Source organism: Macrobrachium rosenbergii, chromosome 49 (assembly GCF_040412425.1).
Source record: "Macrobrachium rosenbergii isolate ZJJX-2024 chromosome 49, ASM4041242v1, whole genome shotgun sequence".
NCBI lineage: Eukaryota > Metazoa > Arthropoda > Malacostraca > Decapoda > Palaemonidae > Macrobrachium > Macrobrachium rosenbergii.
The window spans coordinates 8,358,807-8,375,736 of record NC_089789.1 but is presented as its reverse complement, the minus strand read 5'-3'; the positions used below and the strand labels follow the sequence as shown (position 1 = coordinate 8,375,736).

The 16,930-nt window shown below is 43.8% G+C and overlaps 1 protein-coding gene across 16 annotated transcripts in view; it reads left to right on the top strand.

The window, feature by feature from the left end:
* Positions 1-15,904, top strand: part of LOC136832066 (von Willebrand factor A domain-containing protein 5A-like) — a 200,228-nt gene extending 184,324 nt beyond the window's left edge. For all 16 annotated transcript variants that reach the window (XM_067092661.1, XM_067092656.1, XM_067092655.1 and 13 more), the window contains 2 exons: positions 13,963-14,157; positions 15,212-15,904. In XM_067092661.1, the coding sequence (XP_066948762.1) occupies positions 13,963-14,157; positions 15,212-15,385 (369 nt within the window). In that variant the 3' untranslated portion in view covers positions 15,386-15,904. The remainder of the gene's footprint in view (positions 1-13,962; positions 14,158-15,211) is intronic.
* The last annotated feature ends 1,026 nt before the right edge of the window (positions 15,905-16,930 follow it).

Here is a 16,930-nt window from a genome sequence, read left to right as displayed (position 1 = left end):
TTGTCGACAGACAAACAGATGGCGATTGTGAGAGAGATGATAAATGTACAATGATAAAACACATATCAATGGAAAGGTCAGGAAATTCCACATATGGACATTTGCATGAGATTCGAGACAGATTAATGAATACAATGCAGTTCCATAATATATGTGAAATGGTGAGATGTTTGGCATCTTCACAAACAGAAACATACATACAGTTTGATACAGAAGATTCGGTGGAACATTATGAGTACATGATTGGAATGCTTGCATGGCAATGCAAGTAGTGGTGATTGTACATGAATCGAGACAACAGTGATTAGAGAGAAACAGACAGAAATATTGTATGGTAGAAGTTGCGTTCCTTCGAGTGGTTCCCTTCAGCTGAAGCACGGGAGGGAGAGAGAGAAAGTGGGATGCTTTGTCTTGTTTTTGTCCGTTGGATGATTCACACACGTGTGCCCGTAACCGTACAGGATGTCCAACAATCCCATGTCTTCAGTTTACTGCTGCAGTGTTGGTGTGCTTGAACAAGTATCCTGATGTTTCATAATTTTTATCTAATTTTCTATACTTCATGTGAAATATCGCTTAAAAGCATAAGAGTAAAAATATTTTGATTGTTACTAATCTAAAATTAGCATCCAGGCAGCTCATTCCAATTGTTTTAATTTTCGCAATTGTTTGAACAACACTTGTTATATTGTAAACAGTTCTTAAATGCACTTAAATTTTCATGAATGCTTACATAGTTTATTTAGGCTTCATGCCTCAGTTCGTAATAAAATTTTCCCAGAGAAAACCATACCTTATGATTAGCTGAAAATATTTGATTAGTCAAATTCTAAAAAATATTATTGATGGTCTTATTTTATTTTTCTTAAATTTAAACTCTCAGTTTTGATATACATCTGTTTAACTTAATTAATTTAACTCTTTCTGTTGCTGATGTTTAAATATTACAATCAGCTACACTGACAACCAACGACAGAATCATCTTGCATTCTGAATACAGTAATACTTTGAGAGCTAGCTAAAAACTACTAAAATACAGTATAATGGTCTTGTACAAAAGAAAGAAACTTTCCTAAATGTCTTTGTTCCTACACAAATACAAAACCGCCATTCTTTACGTAGGGATTTAGCTTGCAAACGCAAGCTGTAACGGCTGTTTATTTTCAGATAATTTTGTCACAGCCTGGGTGCGGTGATAAACTTCAAGAAGTCAGATCTCACACCCAAGTAGAGGGTAAAGTACCTGGGCATCCTGGTAGACATGGCAGCAGTGAGAGTTTTCCCACTGGACTCTTGCATCATCAAATTTAGGGAGGCAGTGTAGAATTGTCTGTGTTGACAGGAACAACCTGTTCAGCAGTGGCAGGTCATTCTGGGTCACCTGTTGTTGTTGGAGAAGCTGGTCCTTCATAGGCAGCTTCGCCTCCGTTCCTTTCAGTGAAGGTTAAAAGAGTTCTGGTCACCTGTAAGAGACCTTCTTTCTTTCCGATTCCTCTCTCAGAGGAAGTAAGGAGAGACTTATAAGTTGATGGTTAGACAACTCCCCCTCCAGAGATGCTTCTGTTTTCAGACGCATCCAGTGAGGGGTGGTGTGCACACCTGGAGGAGTTGTTAACATCAGGTGTGTGAAAATGACGGGCACCTACACATCAACATCCTGGAACTGAGGGCTGCTTTTCTGGATCATTAGGAGTTTCAGGAGTTTTCAGGATCGACTGGTGTTGATGAGTGAAAACCCCAGGGTAGTAGCATACATCAACAAACAAGGGGACTGGTACCCCTCTTGTTGCACTGGTAGAGCTGTCTGCCAGGTACACTCTGGGTACTCAGAGCGTAAAGAACGTAATAGTAGATAAGCTCAGCCACCAGAGTCAAGTGATAGGGACAGAATGGTCCTTACACCCTAGCATAATGGGGCGGCTCTTCAAGTTTTGGGGGCCCTCTTAGCACTGACCTGTTTGCCACCCAGCACAATAGGAACTTGTAGTGTTATGCTCAATAGTGCCAGACCCCATGGGCTGCAATGGAGGATGCTTTCCAGCACCCATGGAGCAAAGTAGCTTCTCATGCCTCCCCTCCAATTTGCTTGATTTGTTAGGTTAATCAACAGGATGTTGACTACCACAAATCTCAGGTTGACTCTGATGGCCCCCAAGTGGCCACATGCCAAGTGGTAATCAGACCTGCTAGCTCTGTTATCCAAGGTCCCAAGAGAGATTTCCCCATGGCACAACCTTCTGTGTCAGCCTCCCGCCGAGAGGTATCACCAGGCAGTGGAAGCACTGACACTTCACACCTGGAGACTCCAGCATCACCTTCAAGCAGAGGCCTCTTGCTGTACAGCGAAGGAGATGTCTAGATACCTTCGAAAATCCTCAGCAGCTGTATACCAGGGGAATGGGGCTGTCTTCTGTAATTGAGGTTGTTGACAGAGTATCCCTCCAGTCAGAACAACTCTTCAGCAGGTAGCGGACTTCCTTGTTCTTCTTTGCCGAGAGAAGCTTCTCTCTATCTTTGCCATTAAGGGCTACAGGTCTGCCCTTTCCCAAGTCCTAAAGCTGAAATGAGTAGATCTCTCTTCCTCATGGGAGATTGCCATGCTATTGAGAAGTTTTTGAACAGTCTTGCCATCCCAGAAAACTGGGTGGGTTACGACTCGTCCTTAGCAGTCTTACTCATCATCCTTACAAGACTTTGAGAGGGTCGACAGACAGGGATCTGACCCTCATGACTGTTTTCCTTCTTGCCCAGGCTTCGGCAAAGAGAGTAGGTGAGCTTCCTGGCCCCTTTTTATTTCAAACACTAAGGGATGGGGATCACTATCGCTCGAGTTTGACCCGAAATTTGTAGCAAAGACTCAGAATCTTTCAGTTTCTAACATCAGGTTAAAGTCCTTTTCGGTCCCCTCCTTAGAGGATTTCATCGATAGTGATCCAGATGTGTCCTGGTAGGGTGCTGTGGTACTATCTTGAGAGAACTCAACATCTCAGGTCTGAGTGTTGACGCCACTTTGTTAGTAGTGGCTTGACTAAGAAAGAGTTGTCCAAGAATGCAAGCTCCTTCTGGCTACATGAGACAATCAAGCATACTTATGCCTTATTCTGGCCAGGAAGATCGGGGTACAGTCTGAGTGAGAGCTCACGTGGTCAGGGGCATTGCCCTGACTCATGCATTTTAAAAGAAACCTGTCAGTTCAACAGGTGTTACGAGCTGGGGAGTGGTTACGCCAGACCACAATCACCTCATTCTATCTTTGGGACGTTGCCCACTAGTCCTCGGAGACATTTTTCTTGGGTCCTGTGATGGCTGCCCAACAAGTTGAGCATTTCACCTGGCTCCCCTAAGGGGACAAGTTACATCTCATCTAAGGTATTTGGTTGAGCAAGGGAGAGTGTGTGTGACAGACTGGTCCCCCTCCCTTATCTCTTTTCCTGTCTCTCGTTTAGGGCAGAGTCAGGCAAAGACTGCAGATGATTAACTTGACAGGGCACCCTGTCCATCATCTTTTAGTTGTAGATTGATTGCATGTGAGTTCCCCCTCTCACTCTACACAAGGGGAGAGAGGGTCAGGTAATGAAACAAACCCGTTGGTGTCAATAGCATATTTTATTGTCTCAAACTCATACAGGTTCTTATAGCCTTCACCAAGTAATGAAAGCAAACTCATTACTTAATGACCAGAAGTCTAGCTTATGTAGCTTCTCATATGTTCAGCAAGCTAGAGGTGTGGGATACCTTTCTCTGCTCCTCCAGACCAAGTGGGTCGAATCAACCAGTCAGTTCAGAGAGCACCCAGATTCCTCCTACCAGTTACTACTGTAATTCTCCTATGTTAAAAAGGTTTGTATTTGTGTAGGAACAAATAGCAAATTTTTAAGGTAATGTGTATTTTTCCTAACATACAAACCTGAAGTCCTTTACATTAATGACCCAACTCAGCCACCCTCACTCTAGCACCTTGGCCAGAAGGCAAAGTGGAGTGCACACCGACAATAGTTAATGACCTTATTTGAAAGTTTATTGGCCATTCCAGCTCGCAATCGCAAGCTGAATCCCTATGTAAAGAGCTTCAGGTTTTTATGTTAGGAAAACACAAATTATATTCTCTAAAATTTGCTATACAGTACTGTACTGTATTCATCATGATCTGAAGCCTGTGCAGTTAAAAGTTCCTGTCTGAAAAACTAAACCTTTCAAAGACAATGGTTAACTGAAGTACTGCATTTTATTTTCAGTTGTCAGATCAAGGGTATAATAGTATGTCACTAAGAATAATGTTCAGCCTTTGAAAGTTTCATCAGTTTCTCTACGAGATATTTTATGTCCAAGATTTTTGTTGTTAGTTATTTTTTTCTGAGAAAGGTAATTTTGAAAAGGCTATTTCATAACTATAAAAACATTCTGGTGCTTGCTTCCATAAACACAAATGTGGTATTTGTCATGTATTGTGTCCCAGTACCATTTGTAAAGGAATACCTCAAGTTTAAAAGATTGGTGACCCGTTATAAAGTGAGGTTTCATGTTCACCATGACAGTATTCTTTCTATGTATCAGTAGAAAGAATAAATTCTTTGATGTGTTGTCTGATACTTTATATCCCTAGATATCGTATTTAACTCATATAAAAGCCAAGGGCAGGGTGAATATGAATGTTTTTTTTTTCACATTTTAAATGCTGTGGTTACTTATATGCATTCTCCCAAAACTTCTGATTGGGATTATAATTTTTACAATTTTAAACTTGAATATCATCAGAATTTCAGATGCTAGTTAGCCACTAAGTTTTGAAAAAGTCTGGCAACAGTTTTGCAGATTTCTATTTTCCATCAGCTAATGCCACGTTGGCTCCAGAAATGCTAACATCTTTTGTATTTAGAAGTTAAATCTGTTCTTATTCTCATTCAGGTTAGCAGTGTTTGATTATTTCACTCTAGGTCTTTTGCTAGATCTTTTGAGAAAAATTAGTCCTGGGATAGAAAATTCACTCAAACCTCTCTCCCTGCAAAGACTATAATACTACATAATACAGTACAGTAAATGTAATGTGCATTTTAATTCTTGATCTCCACTTATGATTAATATAAGCTAAGGATTTTCTTCAGGGTTAGTTAGGCTTAAAAGTACTGAAAATATTTCAGTACTTGAAAGCTTCATTTCAAGAAACTGAAATTTTTCCACATAAATGCTTTAAGAAATTAAATTTGGGTGATAATTGGCTTTTTTTTTTTATAACCCGCATGAATTGTGCTTGTGGGACAAATAGAGACAGTTTGATTTCTGTATTTAACTCTGAAGTATAGTAAGCACATTATGCTGACACTTAACACTTCAGTAATGATTTCTCAGATGCAGGACACTTCCATGGCCAGATTATAAACTTGAGGAATTTTTTAGCCATTGGTATCATCAAGTCCTTGAAAAAGTTTTAGATTATGAAATGTAAACAAACTCTTTCATCGAAGCTACACCGTTTGAACTAAACTTTTACAAGACTTGTGAAAAAGAAGGTTTTTTCTCTCCAGATAAGAAGGCAGTAAAGCAGGACATAAAAGGGATTTTGACAGAGGAAAAATCTATTTCTGAGGAAGGTCCCGTGTCACCCGATGAAATTCCATTACAGCACGAATTTCTAGGTATAACAATGCTAGATATACCAGAGAAAAAGAGCTTTCAGGAAAGCTGGGGTTACTACCCCCAGTCGAGCGTCTTCTAGGAAGACGTCGGTATAAAGAAGGGTGAGTGAAATACCACTACCACGGAAATATACTCGAAAGATCTCTCCTTATCAAAACCCCGGAAAAGAGCGGTGAGCCGTTACAGCCCTACACTCAACACCCGCCAGGACGGCGACACCAGCGCCACCTACCTCATTCCATGCTAGCACTAACCCCAGACTTGGCATGTGCAAGTAGGGGAGTACTAGGTGAGCTCAGGGAGGGTCACGGGTGACACGGGACCTTCCTCAGAAATAGATTTTTCCTCTGTCAAAATCCCTTTTCTGAGTCCAGTCCCGTGTCAGCCGGTGAAATAGTGATAAAGAATCATGCCAAGACTGCAACTACAAGGAAAAAAGGGGGTAATCTGAAGAAAATGCAAAATTTTAACGAAAATAATTTTAATCAAGTAATCTCTTTCATGTAGCAAGAATATTAAAACTAAGGTATATTAAATCTAAGGCACATCAAAAAACTTAATACTATAAAACATGGGGAGGTCCCGGCATGACGGGAAAAACCTCAAAAATCTTAAAATTACTTAAAGGTAGGTGAAACATGAAATGTGCACAAACAAGCAAACACAACCTTAATACTATACACGTAAACTTAGGCTAAACACGTAAGAGACAAGACAATGAAAATTAATATATATACATATCTGGGGTACATGGAGCCAAATAAAAACCGTCCAGTACCCCACAAGAAAAACAATTATGGCATGTCAGATTACACTTTTCCATCAGCAGATACAAGATACATCAATATGAGGGGCCAGGCAGTGAGGCATAAACAACCAGGAGAATAAGCAGAGAAGTAAATGAGGCAGGCGGGCGGGGGAAAAGGAAAGGATAAGGAAATGATTATTTAAGGTGGGGAGATGACACTTCCCACTGCTATTGTAGAATATTTCAGGGCTTCGAGCGATTTTAAATAGTGGCGTTTAAACACTAGAGGTGATTTCCAACCCGTATATTTAGATAACTCTGAAAAGTCCATATTATGAAAGTAATTAATAGAAGTAGCAACTGCTCGAATATCATGAACTTTAGGAACTGAATCTGGGTTGGCCTGTTTAATGAAATACAGAATTTGTTGTCTTATAGCATTCAGTGAAAGAGTACCACCTTTCTCCCTGATAAAAAGAGGACCCGACTTACTCTGTGGAGTTCTTAAAAGGTAAGATTTAAGTGTATAAACTGGACATAAAGATTGGTCTTGAGGAAGGGGCACCACCTTCCAAGGAGACCACCTGTCCTGTGGGTCTTCGTTCTTAGCTAAAAATCTAGGGTCAGGGGAAAGGAGGACCTCTCCAGATGGGAGGAAGTTAACAAAATTATCACCTCTAGTGAGAGCCGACAGCTCTGAGATTCTAGCACCTGAAGCCAAGCTAATCAAAAATAATGTCTTCCTTAACAGATCCTGATAAGAGCAATGAAAGTTATCCAACTCTGATGCTAACTTAAGGACGTCATTGAGAAACCACGTAACAGAATGTGGGCGTGATACTGGTCTCTGACGAGCGCATGCTCTGGGGATGGATGAAAAATAGGAATCTGTAAGGTCGATTTTAAAGCCGTAAAGAAATACTTTCTTCAATGCCGACTTGACTGTGGTAATAGTGGCGGAGCCAGGCCTTTCTCAAACAGTGACCTAAAGAAGGAAACTCCTAAATTAGTCGTCATGATTTTGGCTTCAGATGCTTTCAGGAAGGAGGCTAATTTTTTGACTGCTGAGTCATACTGTCTAAGAGTAGAATCTCTTTTATCTGATTCTAAAAACAGTGTGTTGACAGGGTCAATGTTCGCTCCTTTTGGGCTGCGAATTTTATAAAGTCCATAAAACTAGGGCATTCTGAATTCTTGAGGAAGCTGACACAGTCTTGGTTTGTACTGTCTGGGTCAGAATGGGCTTGGGAATCCGAAGACTCCGTAATCCCAGTTCCTGAAGGAGAGGGAACCAATTGCTCTTCGGCCAGTAGGGGCTACTAGGGCTGGTTGACCCTTGAATGTCCTGAGTTTGTGTAATACTTTCAGCAGTAAATTTATTGGAGGGAACAGATAAATCTTCTCCCAATTGTTCCAATCTACTGTCATTGCGTCTGTGGCGAACGCCTGAGGGTCCAGGTTGGGGGCCACGTAACAGGGGAGCTTGAAGTTGCTCTCTGTTGCGAACAGATCCACTTGGAGGCCCGGAACCTGGCGGCAAATCCATTTGAAAGATTCCACATCCAGGGACCACTCCGTCTCCAACGGGGTAGTCCTGGACAGGGAATCCGCCACCACGTTCCGTACCCCGCTAGGTGGGTGGCTGACAGGTGCCAGCTGTGCTTGTTCGCCAGGGAGAAGATAGCAACCATTACTTGGTTTACTCGACCTGATTTGGAGCCGCCCCTGTTGATGCAATGAACTACCACTGCGCTGTCCAACACCAGCCTGATATGAATCCGGTGGGGGCGGATTTTCTTCAGAGTTAGAAAGACCGCCATAGCTTCCAGGGTATTTATATGGAACTGCTGAAACATTGTGGACCACGTTCCTTGTACTTTCTGTTTTGGTGAATATCCCCCCCAGCCGCTTAGGGAAGCGTCTGTGTGGATAACTAGTGCCGGAGGGGGAAATTGAAGCGGAACTGTTTTGGAGAGGCCTCTGACTGTGGTCCAAGGCCGCAGTCTTGTCTTTAAGATTCGAGGGATAGAGGAGACCTTGTCTCTGAGCTTGACATTTGCTCGACTCCGCCACACTCTGTTTATGTCTTTTAATTTGGCTTTCAAGAGCAGGTCTGTCACTGAGGCAAATTGAAGAGACCCAAGGACCCTTTCTTGGGATCGGCGGGATGCTGATGGATTTTGAGGAATCTCTTGGTGAGAGATGCTATCTCTTTCCTCTTGGGAGGCGGGAGAGATAACGTGTGGGAGGACAGATCCCACTGGAGACCCAGCCACTGAAACCGGGACTCCGGAGTCAGGCGGGACTTCTCTCTGTTCAGCTGAAAACCTAGCGACTCCAGGAAATTGATGACTATGGACGTGGCCTTCTAACACTCCGGAACAGTTGGTGCCCAAATTATCCAATCGTCTAGGTACGCTGCTAGGGAAATTCCTTGGGACCGGAGCTGCTGTACTACCGTGTCCGCCAGCTTGGTGAATACCCTGGGTGCAATGTTCAGACCGAAGGGCATGACCCTGAAGGAGTAGGCTTGATTCCCGAGTCTGAAACCGAGGAACTGAGAGAAGTTCCGCGCAACTGGGACGTGATAATAAGCGTCTGAAAGATCGATAGAGGTGGTGACGGCCCACGCGAAGTAGAGTCCGTACCTGAGCTACCGTAAGCATGCGAAACTTGTCGCATTTTATGTAGAGATTTAGACGCGACAGATCCAGGATCACTCTTTGCTGATCGGAGTCTTTTTTGGGAACAGTGAATAACCTGCCTTGAAACTTTAGGTGCCTTGCTTTCTTTATTGCTCGTTTGTTGAGCAATTCTGTTACGTAATCCTGTAGGATTGATGTGGGTGGCTGGTAAAACCTGGTTAGAGGAGGAGGGTTCTTGATCCAGCTCCACCCCAGTCCCTTGGACACAATGCTGTGTGCCCAAGGGCTGAAGGTCCATTGGTCCCTGAACCAATACAGGTGACCGCCTACCTGTGTTCTCTCAGTGGGAGGGAGCGGGTTTATTCCCCCTACCACGTCCAGGCCTTCCCCTTGGGGTGGTGTTGGGCCTTCCTCTATGGGGGACTTTGCCTCTTCCTCCCCTTGCAACCCTATTGAGGCCGTGAAAGAACCCACGGCCCTCATATGTGGGGTTGTATGCTGGTGAGGTCACATAAGAGGGCGCCGCTGGTTGGACCAACACGTATTGTTGGGGGTGAGCCTTGGAAGTAGACGGCTGGGCTACTGCCGAGACCGGGACGGCTTGGACTACCGCCTGATGGGGCCTCTTATGCCTCCTGAAGCGTTTGCCTCCTCTCGTCTGGGGCCGGACGATTCTGGGGTCTTGCGCTTATAGGCCGAAATGCCCCAGCGAGCGCAGACTCTGATTGGCCCGCAGCCTTAGTCATAACGCTTGTAACCTCTCTTCAGGGAAGAGGTTAGGTCCCCAGATCGAGCTTTTAACGAGCTTGTTAGGCTCGTGGCGGATGGTAGCATCGGCAAAGATGAACTTCCTGCATTCCAGTCTGGCCATGATGAACTCATACAAGTCCGACTGGAAGCCGCCAGGAAGGATTTAGCCAGAACCTGGAAAAAGGTTCGTCCGAGCAGGAGACGGCAGTAGCTTCAGTAAGGCAGCCGGAGTTCAAGGACCGGGCTAACTTAGTCCGGGCCTCAAACTCCGCCTTCAATAAGGATTCCGGCAGCTTAGGGAGCTGCTCACTAAATTGCGTGGAAGCGCAGAGGGGGTCCAGCTTCCCGACAGTGAAAGTGGACGGGGCGTCCACCCAGAACTCATTACTTCCTGGGAATACCAGGGAAGTAGGGTCTGTTTCCTTAATTGTGGTAAGGATTACCATCAAAGCATGCTCGGGCCGTAGCCAGAGCAACTTTGTCCAAGCAAGGGGTGGGAAGGTCTTCCCCCAGGGTGAACATCGTAAAATTGCCCTTGAAAGGGGTCAACCGTGTTTTCCGCCTGCCACTCCGTCAGAGTGCGCAGGAGAGCCGACTGAGCTTGGTCCCTAGGGACGATGACAGTCTCCCTAGGAACCTTGTCTGACCGAATCCAAGCTTCTTCTGTGAGCCTCACGAAGCCTGGATAAGGGGGCAAGAACTCCAATTCCTCCAACCGTCTCGTGCCCAGACCCTCAACTGTAAGTTTGCCATCGTGTTGGATGGCCCAGAGTGCGAAGCGCCAAGGGTTACCGACATCGAACGGTGGGAGGTCCGCAGTGTCGGGGATAGCATACTGTGGTTCTGCCGGAGGTGGGCGAGCCATACCTGCCAGTATGTTATCATAACTGGCCAACTTATCAGTGATTTTTTCAAACCTAGAGTCTAGGTCCTCCGTAAACTTTTTGTAAAGTTCAGTGGCAAGGGCCTGTGCATCAAAAGAAGGCTGGCGAGGAGGGCTTGGTTTTGCAGCCCTCTTACTCGCGCCTTTGCCGGAGGAACTAGATTTGCTCCCGGAGGCTACCGGTCCTGAAACCTTAGCCTTCGACGGGGGGAAGGGCGATGCCTTCTTGGAAGTCGAGGACTTGTAGCCCTTCGCCTTCCATGAAGTCTTCAACTTCAACTTGGGGATAGCAGATGGAGCTCTATCACCCAAGGAGGAAGACTTCACAAAACCTGCAAATGAAGATACTGATGAAGCAGGGGAGTCAAACAGAGGGGGGCCCGCCCCAACATCCTCACTTACCTCACCACTTACCACCTGGTCCGGCTCCGTATTCATTGGTTCCAGGTTGAGATCCAAGGCGGCTACATCCTCCGAGACTTCAGCATATAGGATATCCACTTGAGGTGGCTGGGTCGCATCCCGGATTTGCTGGATGATTGGGGTGGCAAGATCTTCAGGCACTGCGGCCGCCACCCGTGCGCGGGTAAAGCAAGTCCTCAACCTGGCGTCGAGGACGTAGGGCTTCCCGACGGAACATTCCTGCCAAACCCAGCCACCCAGGCCCGGAGGGATTCCAAGGCAGACTTCTTGGAAGCTTCGTCCGCCTGCAAGGAAACCAGCAATTAGTTAGGAACGAAAAAGCCAGACCGGGAACCTTTAAACAAAGTACAATATGAGGAGCATGAACCGGGGGAAAAAAGAGTGTCACTTACCGACTCATCCTGGATGGTTGAGCAGAGAGCAAAGCAAACCTCACAACCATCGGGGTGCCAAACAACCAGGTCGTCAAGTCGGACCGCACAACCAGCGTGGGTCCGGCATACTACGTGCCCGTAGGGTTGTTGAAGGGAGGCGGTACACCCCAGCTCCTCACAGCGAACAGTCTGTAAGAACAAAAGTACATGAACCTCACACTCTAAGCAATCTAAAGCCGGCAAGGCCGGGAAACTCAACTACAACCGGAATACTCCGGCGGAGAAGAACTCCCTATGATAAACTGGGCCAATAAGCTCTAAATGCACAGAGTGGAAGGTAAGGGTTTTCAGACCCTGGAGGACTCTGGGGAATGAAGGAATGAGAAACCAGGAACTAACCATAAGGGCTGCCAGAAAAAATAACGGCGGAGCCCCCGGGTGTAGGACCGGACTCACGTATATATAAAATAAATAAAGGAGCGAACTCCTGTAGATAAACAGACTTATCTAAAATCAATGAAAATTAAAAACAAAAATAAAAATAATAATAATAATAACAATAATAATAATAATAACAAGTGATGGTAAATACTCCGGAGACCGGAGGATCCGCTTCCTTACATGATGTAAAAACTTCCCGCCCTTACCTCCCCGCCGGAGAAACAAGACGGGTAAAGTGCTCGTATGTTTGTAACATAAGACGGAGCAATTACATTTCACCCTATCTACGTAGCCCGACGGAGAGACGAGAGGTATGGGATAGTGATTCGAACACGTTCGAGCAAACAAACCACCAACCCCACCACAGCGAAGCTAGGGACGGTATGGGAGGGAGCGAATCCCTCTACCAATAGGAGGAGTCCCTGAACTCGGAGAAAACGCCATCTAGCGTCACCCGCACGAGTCGCAAGGCTGGGGGGGGGTAGGGGGGGGCAGGGAGGGGGTGGGGCAGGGGAGAGAAGTAGGCTACCCAGAAGGGAACAGGAGACAGGGAGAAACATGTCACCCGCTCAACTGCATCCTTCCCTCCAAATGAACTTGGAAGGGTAGCCTACTCCAGGGAGCTACGCAACCCGAAGCCCGACTCCTTCTTAGGCGAAGCCTAATATGGGCCTAACCTAGTATAGGTTAGGAAAGAGGAAGGAGTGCAAAAGGGAGGAGGAAGCAACAGGGAGAGAAATTTTGTGCCGAGAGCCAACCGGGATTGAGAAGGGGGGGGGGATAAGAAGGCGACTAGCCTAGAGGAAACGCATCCAAAGAACTCGATTCCCCCAATGGAGGAAGAGAACTAAGGGGCTCACTCTACCCACCGAAAAACGACACCGGAGGAAACAGCAACCAAAACTCCCTCAACCTGATCTCCTCACCCAGGGCAAGGGGATGGAAGCAAACAAGCCTACACCACAAAATACCATCACACAAACAATTAAAATCAAAATATGTTCAATAGGGAGCGTAGCCTACCTCGGGGGAGCGGCAGATTGGAGCTGCCGCTACCACCAGAGGTAAACAACAAAACTTAAAACAATTAAAATAAATAAATATACTAAAAAAAAAAGAGAGCACCATCTTCAAGCATAAAATAATAGCCTACTTGAGACCAAAATAAAAAGGAACCCAACCTGGGGGGATACTTGGACGGGGCATCACCCTAATAAAGGCCGAGTAGGCCAATGAAATGTGATTCGTAAACCAAAGGGAGGGGAGCCACCGCAAGGAACCACCAGGAAGGGAACCAAGGGGTTAAAATCTATCTATAACGACGAGGAGACAACTCCAACCGAAAGAACAGAAGGAGTCGCCTCACGGTCGACATGGCTGGCGGGGGACGCCGTGGCGTCATAATAAGACCTCAATATTTATAAAAAATACGAGACCAAAACAGCCAATAAAACAGAACAAAACCCCACAAGAAGATGGTACTTAACTTAGAGATGGAAAAGGTGCTCGATGCCATCGTAGATGTAGAAAACAATCCAAATAAGAGGACGAGCACACAAAAGAAACGAATTTGTCACGTGCTAGAAAATGGAATAAAGTAGGTGGCGCTGGTGTCGCCGTCCTGGCGGGTGTTGAGTGTAGGAGCTGTAACGGCTCACCGCTCTTTTCCGGGGTTTTGATAGGAGAGATCTTTCGAGTATATTTCCGTGGTAGTGGTATTTCACTCACCCTTCTTTATACCGACGTCTTCCTAGAAGACGCTCGACTGGGGTAGTAACCCCAGCTTTCCTGAAAGCTCTTTTTCTCTGGTATATCTAGCATTGTTATACCTAGAAATTCGTGCTGTAATGGAATTTCACCGGCTGACACGGGACTGGACTCAGAAATTGTAAACATATCATGAATTAGTAATAGCTTGCTATATTTAGAAGTGTGATAATTGCACAAACTGTGTATTTCCACCAATAGGAATGAGTTCAAAGAATAGAATTTTTGCTCAAATCTATCCCAGCATATGTTAACAATTAGGCTTCATAAGCTAAATCTGGATTTTCATCAATGCAGGCAGAGATGGATGTGTATGGGGATATGGGTGAGGAAGCAGAATCTATAAGTGAGGGACATTCTCCAGTGGACTATGGAAAAAACCTTATGGCTGTGGTTAGTCTTCAGAAGTTTGATGGATCCTGGATTCTGGAAGATGCAGTGAAGATCACATCACTGCCTCATTCACTTCTTGCTGGTGCAACCATGTATAAGGTATGGTCATTACTGTCTGTATTTGTGTTTACTTCTATATGCTGTTTGTACATAACTAAAAATTAGATAGAATATATCTGATTAATCCAGTGGTTGATTTGATATTAATAAGTAACAAAGATATGTACACAACCATGTATTCACTGCTTGGAGATTCAAGGTATATCAACAAATATCAAAGTTGATGATTGTGGGTGCCAAGTCCTCTTTTTAGGACTTGGCACTGACTGATATTGTGAAAATGTGGCACAACGAAACTTCAATATAATGACCCTCTAAAGAACAAAATTAACTCAGTAGTGATCTATCTAAGCAAGACTAGCTATAGCTCACTGACCTAGAGTCAGTGTCTAACCATTGTGTAGTAAGCCTGTGCATTTGCTCTGCTAATCACAGGGTGTATTTTCATTGTGTTATTTTCCCTTAGACAATTTATCACAATACCTGGAAATAATGGCTAGGGAACACCATATCGTTAAAGAAAATAAAGCCATAAAGCAATAATCTTAACATATGGGAAAGGATTGACAGGGTTGTTTCAATGTCCCTCGTGTGTTAGACGTTCAGCCTTAAGAAGGCAACATTTTACAAAATTGAAAGAAAAAGCCAAACAAGCTTTGTGAGTATGCTAGTTGTACTCCAATACCAGTTGTTGGAGTTCAACTAGGGAATTTAAAGAGAGGAAAGACCTTCAAAACATGAAGATCTTGATGCATCTGTTAACAAGTGATGCAAACAGCAGCAATTTTTTCATAAAATACCAGTGTAAATGAGAAGATTATAGAGATAAGGAAATTTTGTCCATAATCAGTTAATGAAGGAGAGCTACTGCATGTTAGTTTTATAAATATCTTTCAAAATATGATCTTTACCTTTAGAGTTAGATAACCATCTTCGACTAAAAATGAAAGCTGAAATTATTTACTTAACATAGCAGTACAATAGACATGCAGTACTAAGCCTTATACAGTGTGATCTGACTGAAATTAATTTTTCTTATTTGTGATGCATGACTGAAATTAATTTTTCTTATTTGTGATGCTATGTCTTTCAGAATGAAACATCCTGGGCCACTTCATTGGTTCTTGCCTTTTTGGAGACAAAATACTCCGCTGAAAAAGATGAGTGGGCCTTGCTGGCCAATAAAGCTCGGATGTTCATTGCAAGATGTGGCGACAATTTAGAAGCTCTTATGGTGGCGGCTAGAAAAGTCTTGGCTGAAAACTGAAAACACTTTTGGGCACTTTTTTTTTATGTACAGTATATTCCTGTATTTGTTGAAATTTTTCTAGTTTGATTATATTATTTTGATGTATAGTATGTTATTTAGTAGTTGAATATTTACACATTTTTGTAGTTTAATTACATCATTTTGATATACAGTATGTTATTTTTTGTTGAATAATTAAACATTTTTGTGGTTTGATTATATCATTTTGATATACAGTATGTTATTGACTATTTGCGTACCTGTAATTACAAATTCTTCTAGTTTGATTATGTTATTTTGATGTACAGTACTGTATGTTTAGTGTGAATAATTGCACATTTTTGTAGTTTGATTACATAATTAGCTATTTAGTGTTTGAATAATTAGACATTTTTCTAGTTTACATTATTTTGATATACAGTATGCAGTTTAGTGGTAATTAAACACCTGCTGTGTATATAGTACATGAAGGTATATGTTAGCTTTGCTATTCATTGGTACAATGATGCAATATATTAAAAACCTCATTTTCTTTTTTATCATAGTTTTCTTCCTCCCAAGAGGATCCATTTTAGGCTGGTTCTGAACGAAACAGCAATAGTGCGCTGCGTAAACAAGTGGGTTCAAACTCGAGTTGCATCATTCAGGTTATGGTTCATTCTTCTCCATAACCAACAGGCACAAGTGCCTCTGTCTGCCACCCTTCTCGTAGGGGTCCAAAAGGTCACTACCTTTTCCCTATCTAGGCCCCCCCCCCCCTGGTGTCGGAATAGTCCTTAGTCGAAGAGTCATTCAGGTAGTCCTGTGATCTTTTGCTGGTCCTCGAAGTAGGTCTGTTTGCAACCCAATTCAGCCACAAACTATCAAGCTGCCACGACTGGTATAAACTCAGCCTGCGTCAGCCTCCTCAAAGTTCTGGTGCCCTGACTTTGTGGTCTTTGTGAATTTTACAGTTTGGGAGGAAACTGCTATTGATCCTGTTATTACTGTTTTCCTAAATTCAGTCAAGGGATCCTACTCTACTGCAGTATGGCTCTGCAGTTAAGTAACTAGCACTCTTCACATAGTTTTGAAGCTACAGCAATGATGCGCCGCATTGGCCCCGGGAAAGTGTTTTGTTGGAACCAAACTCACAGGCCCTTAACTTTCATCCCTAAGGTCTGTGTTTGTCTGAGACCAGTACTCCGTCCACATTCGGTTTCCTGGTCCTTGAGTAATGTAAATCGGAGTTAAGCCGGTAACCAACAATCATCTTGTTCTTACCTTTCCTTCAGGGGAAGACCCAAATTTTTAATCAGCTTAGCTTCTAGTGCTAGTTTTCATGTACTGTCTGCCCTGTCTAAGCGGAACCAATCATTTTGGTTTCCCCTCATCAAGGGTAGTGTTAATAATAAATTCCTCACCCTAAATTTCTATCTACAGTTGAGGGTCCTCATTTTCGGTGGTCAAGAAAAAATACTCCCCTTTCACAAAGGTCTAAAAAATAAATAATAAGTTTTCTCCTTGCAGGCTTTTAGACAGGAAAAATAATTTTGTCAGGTCCTCTCTTTATTTAAAAGGGGG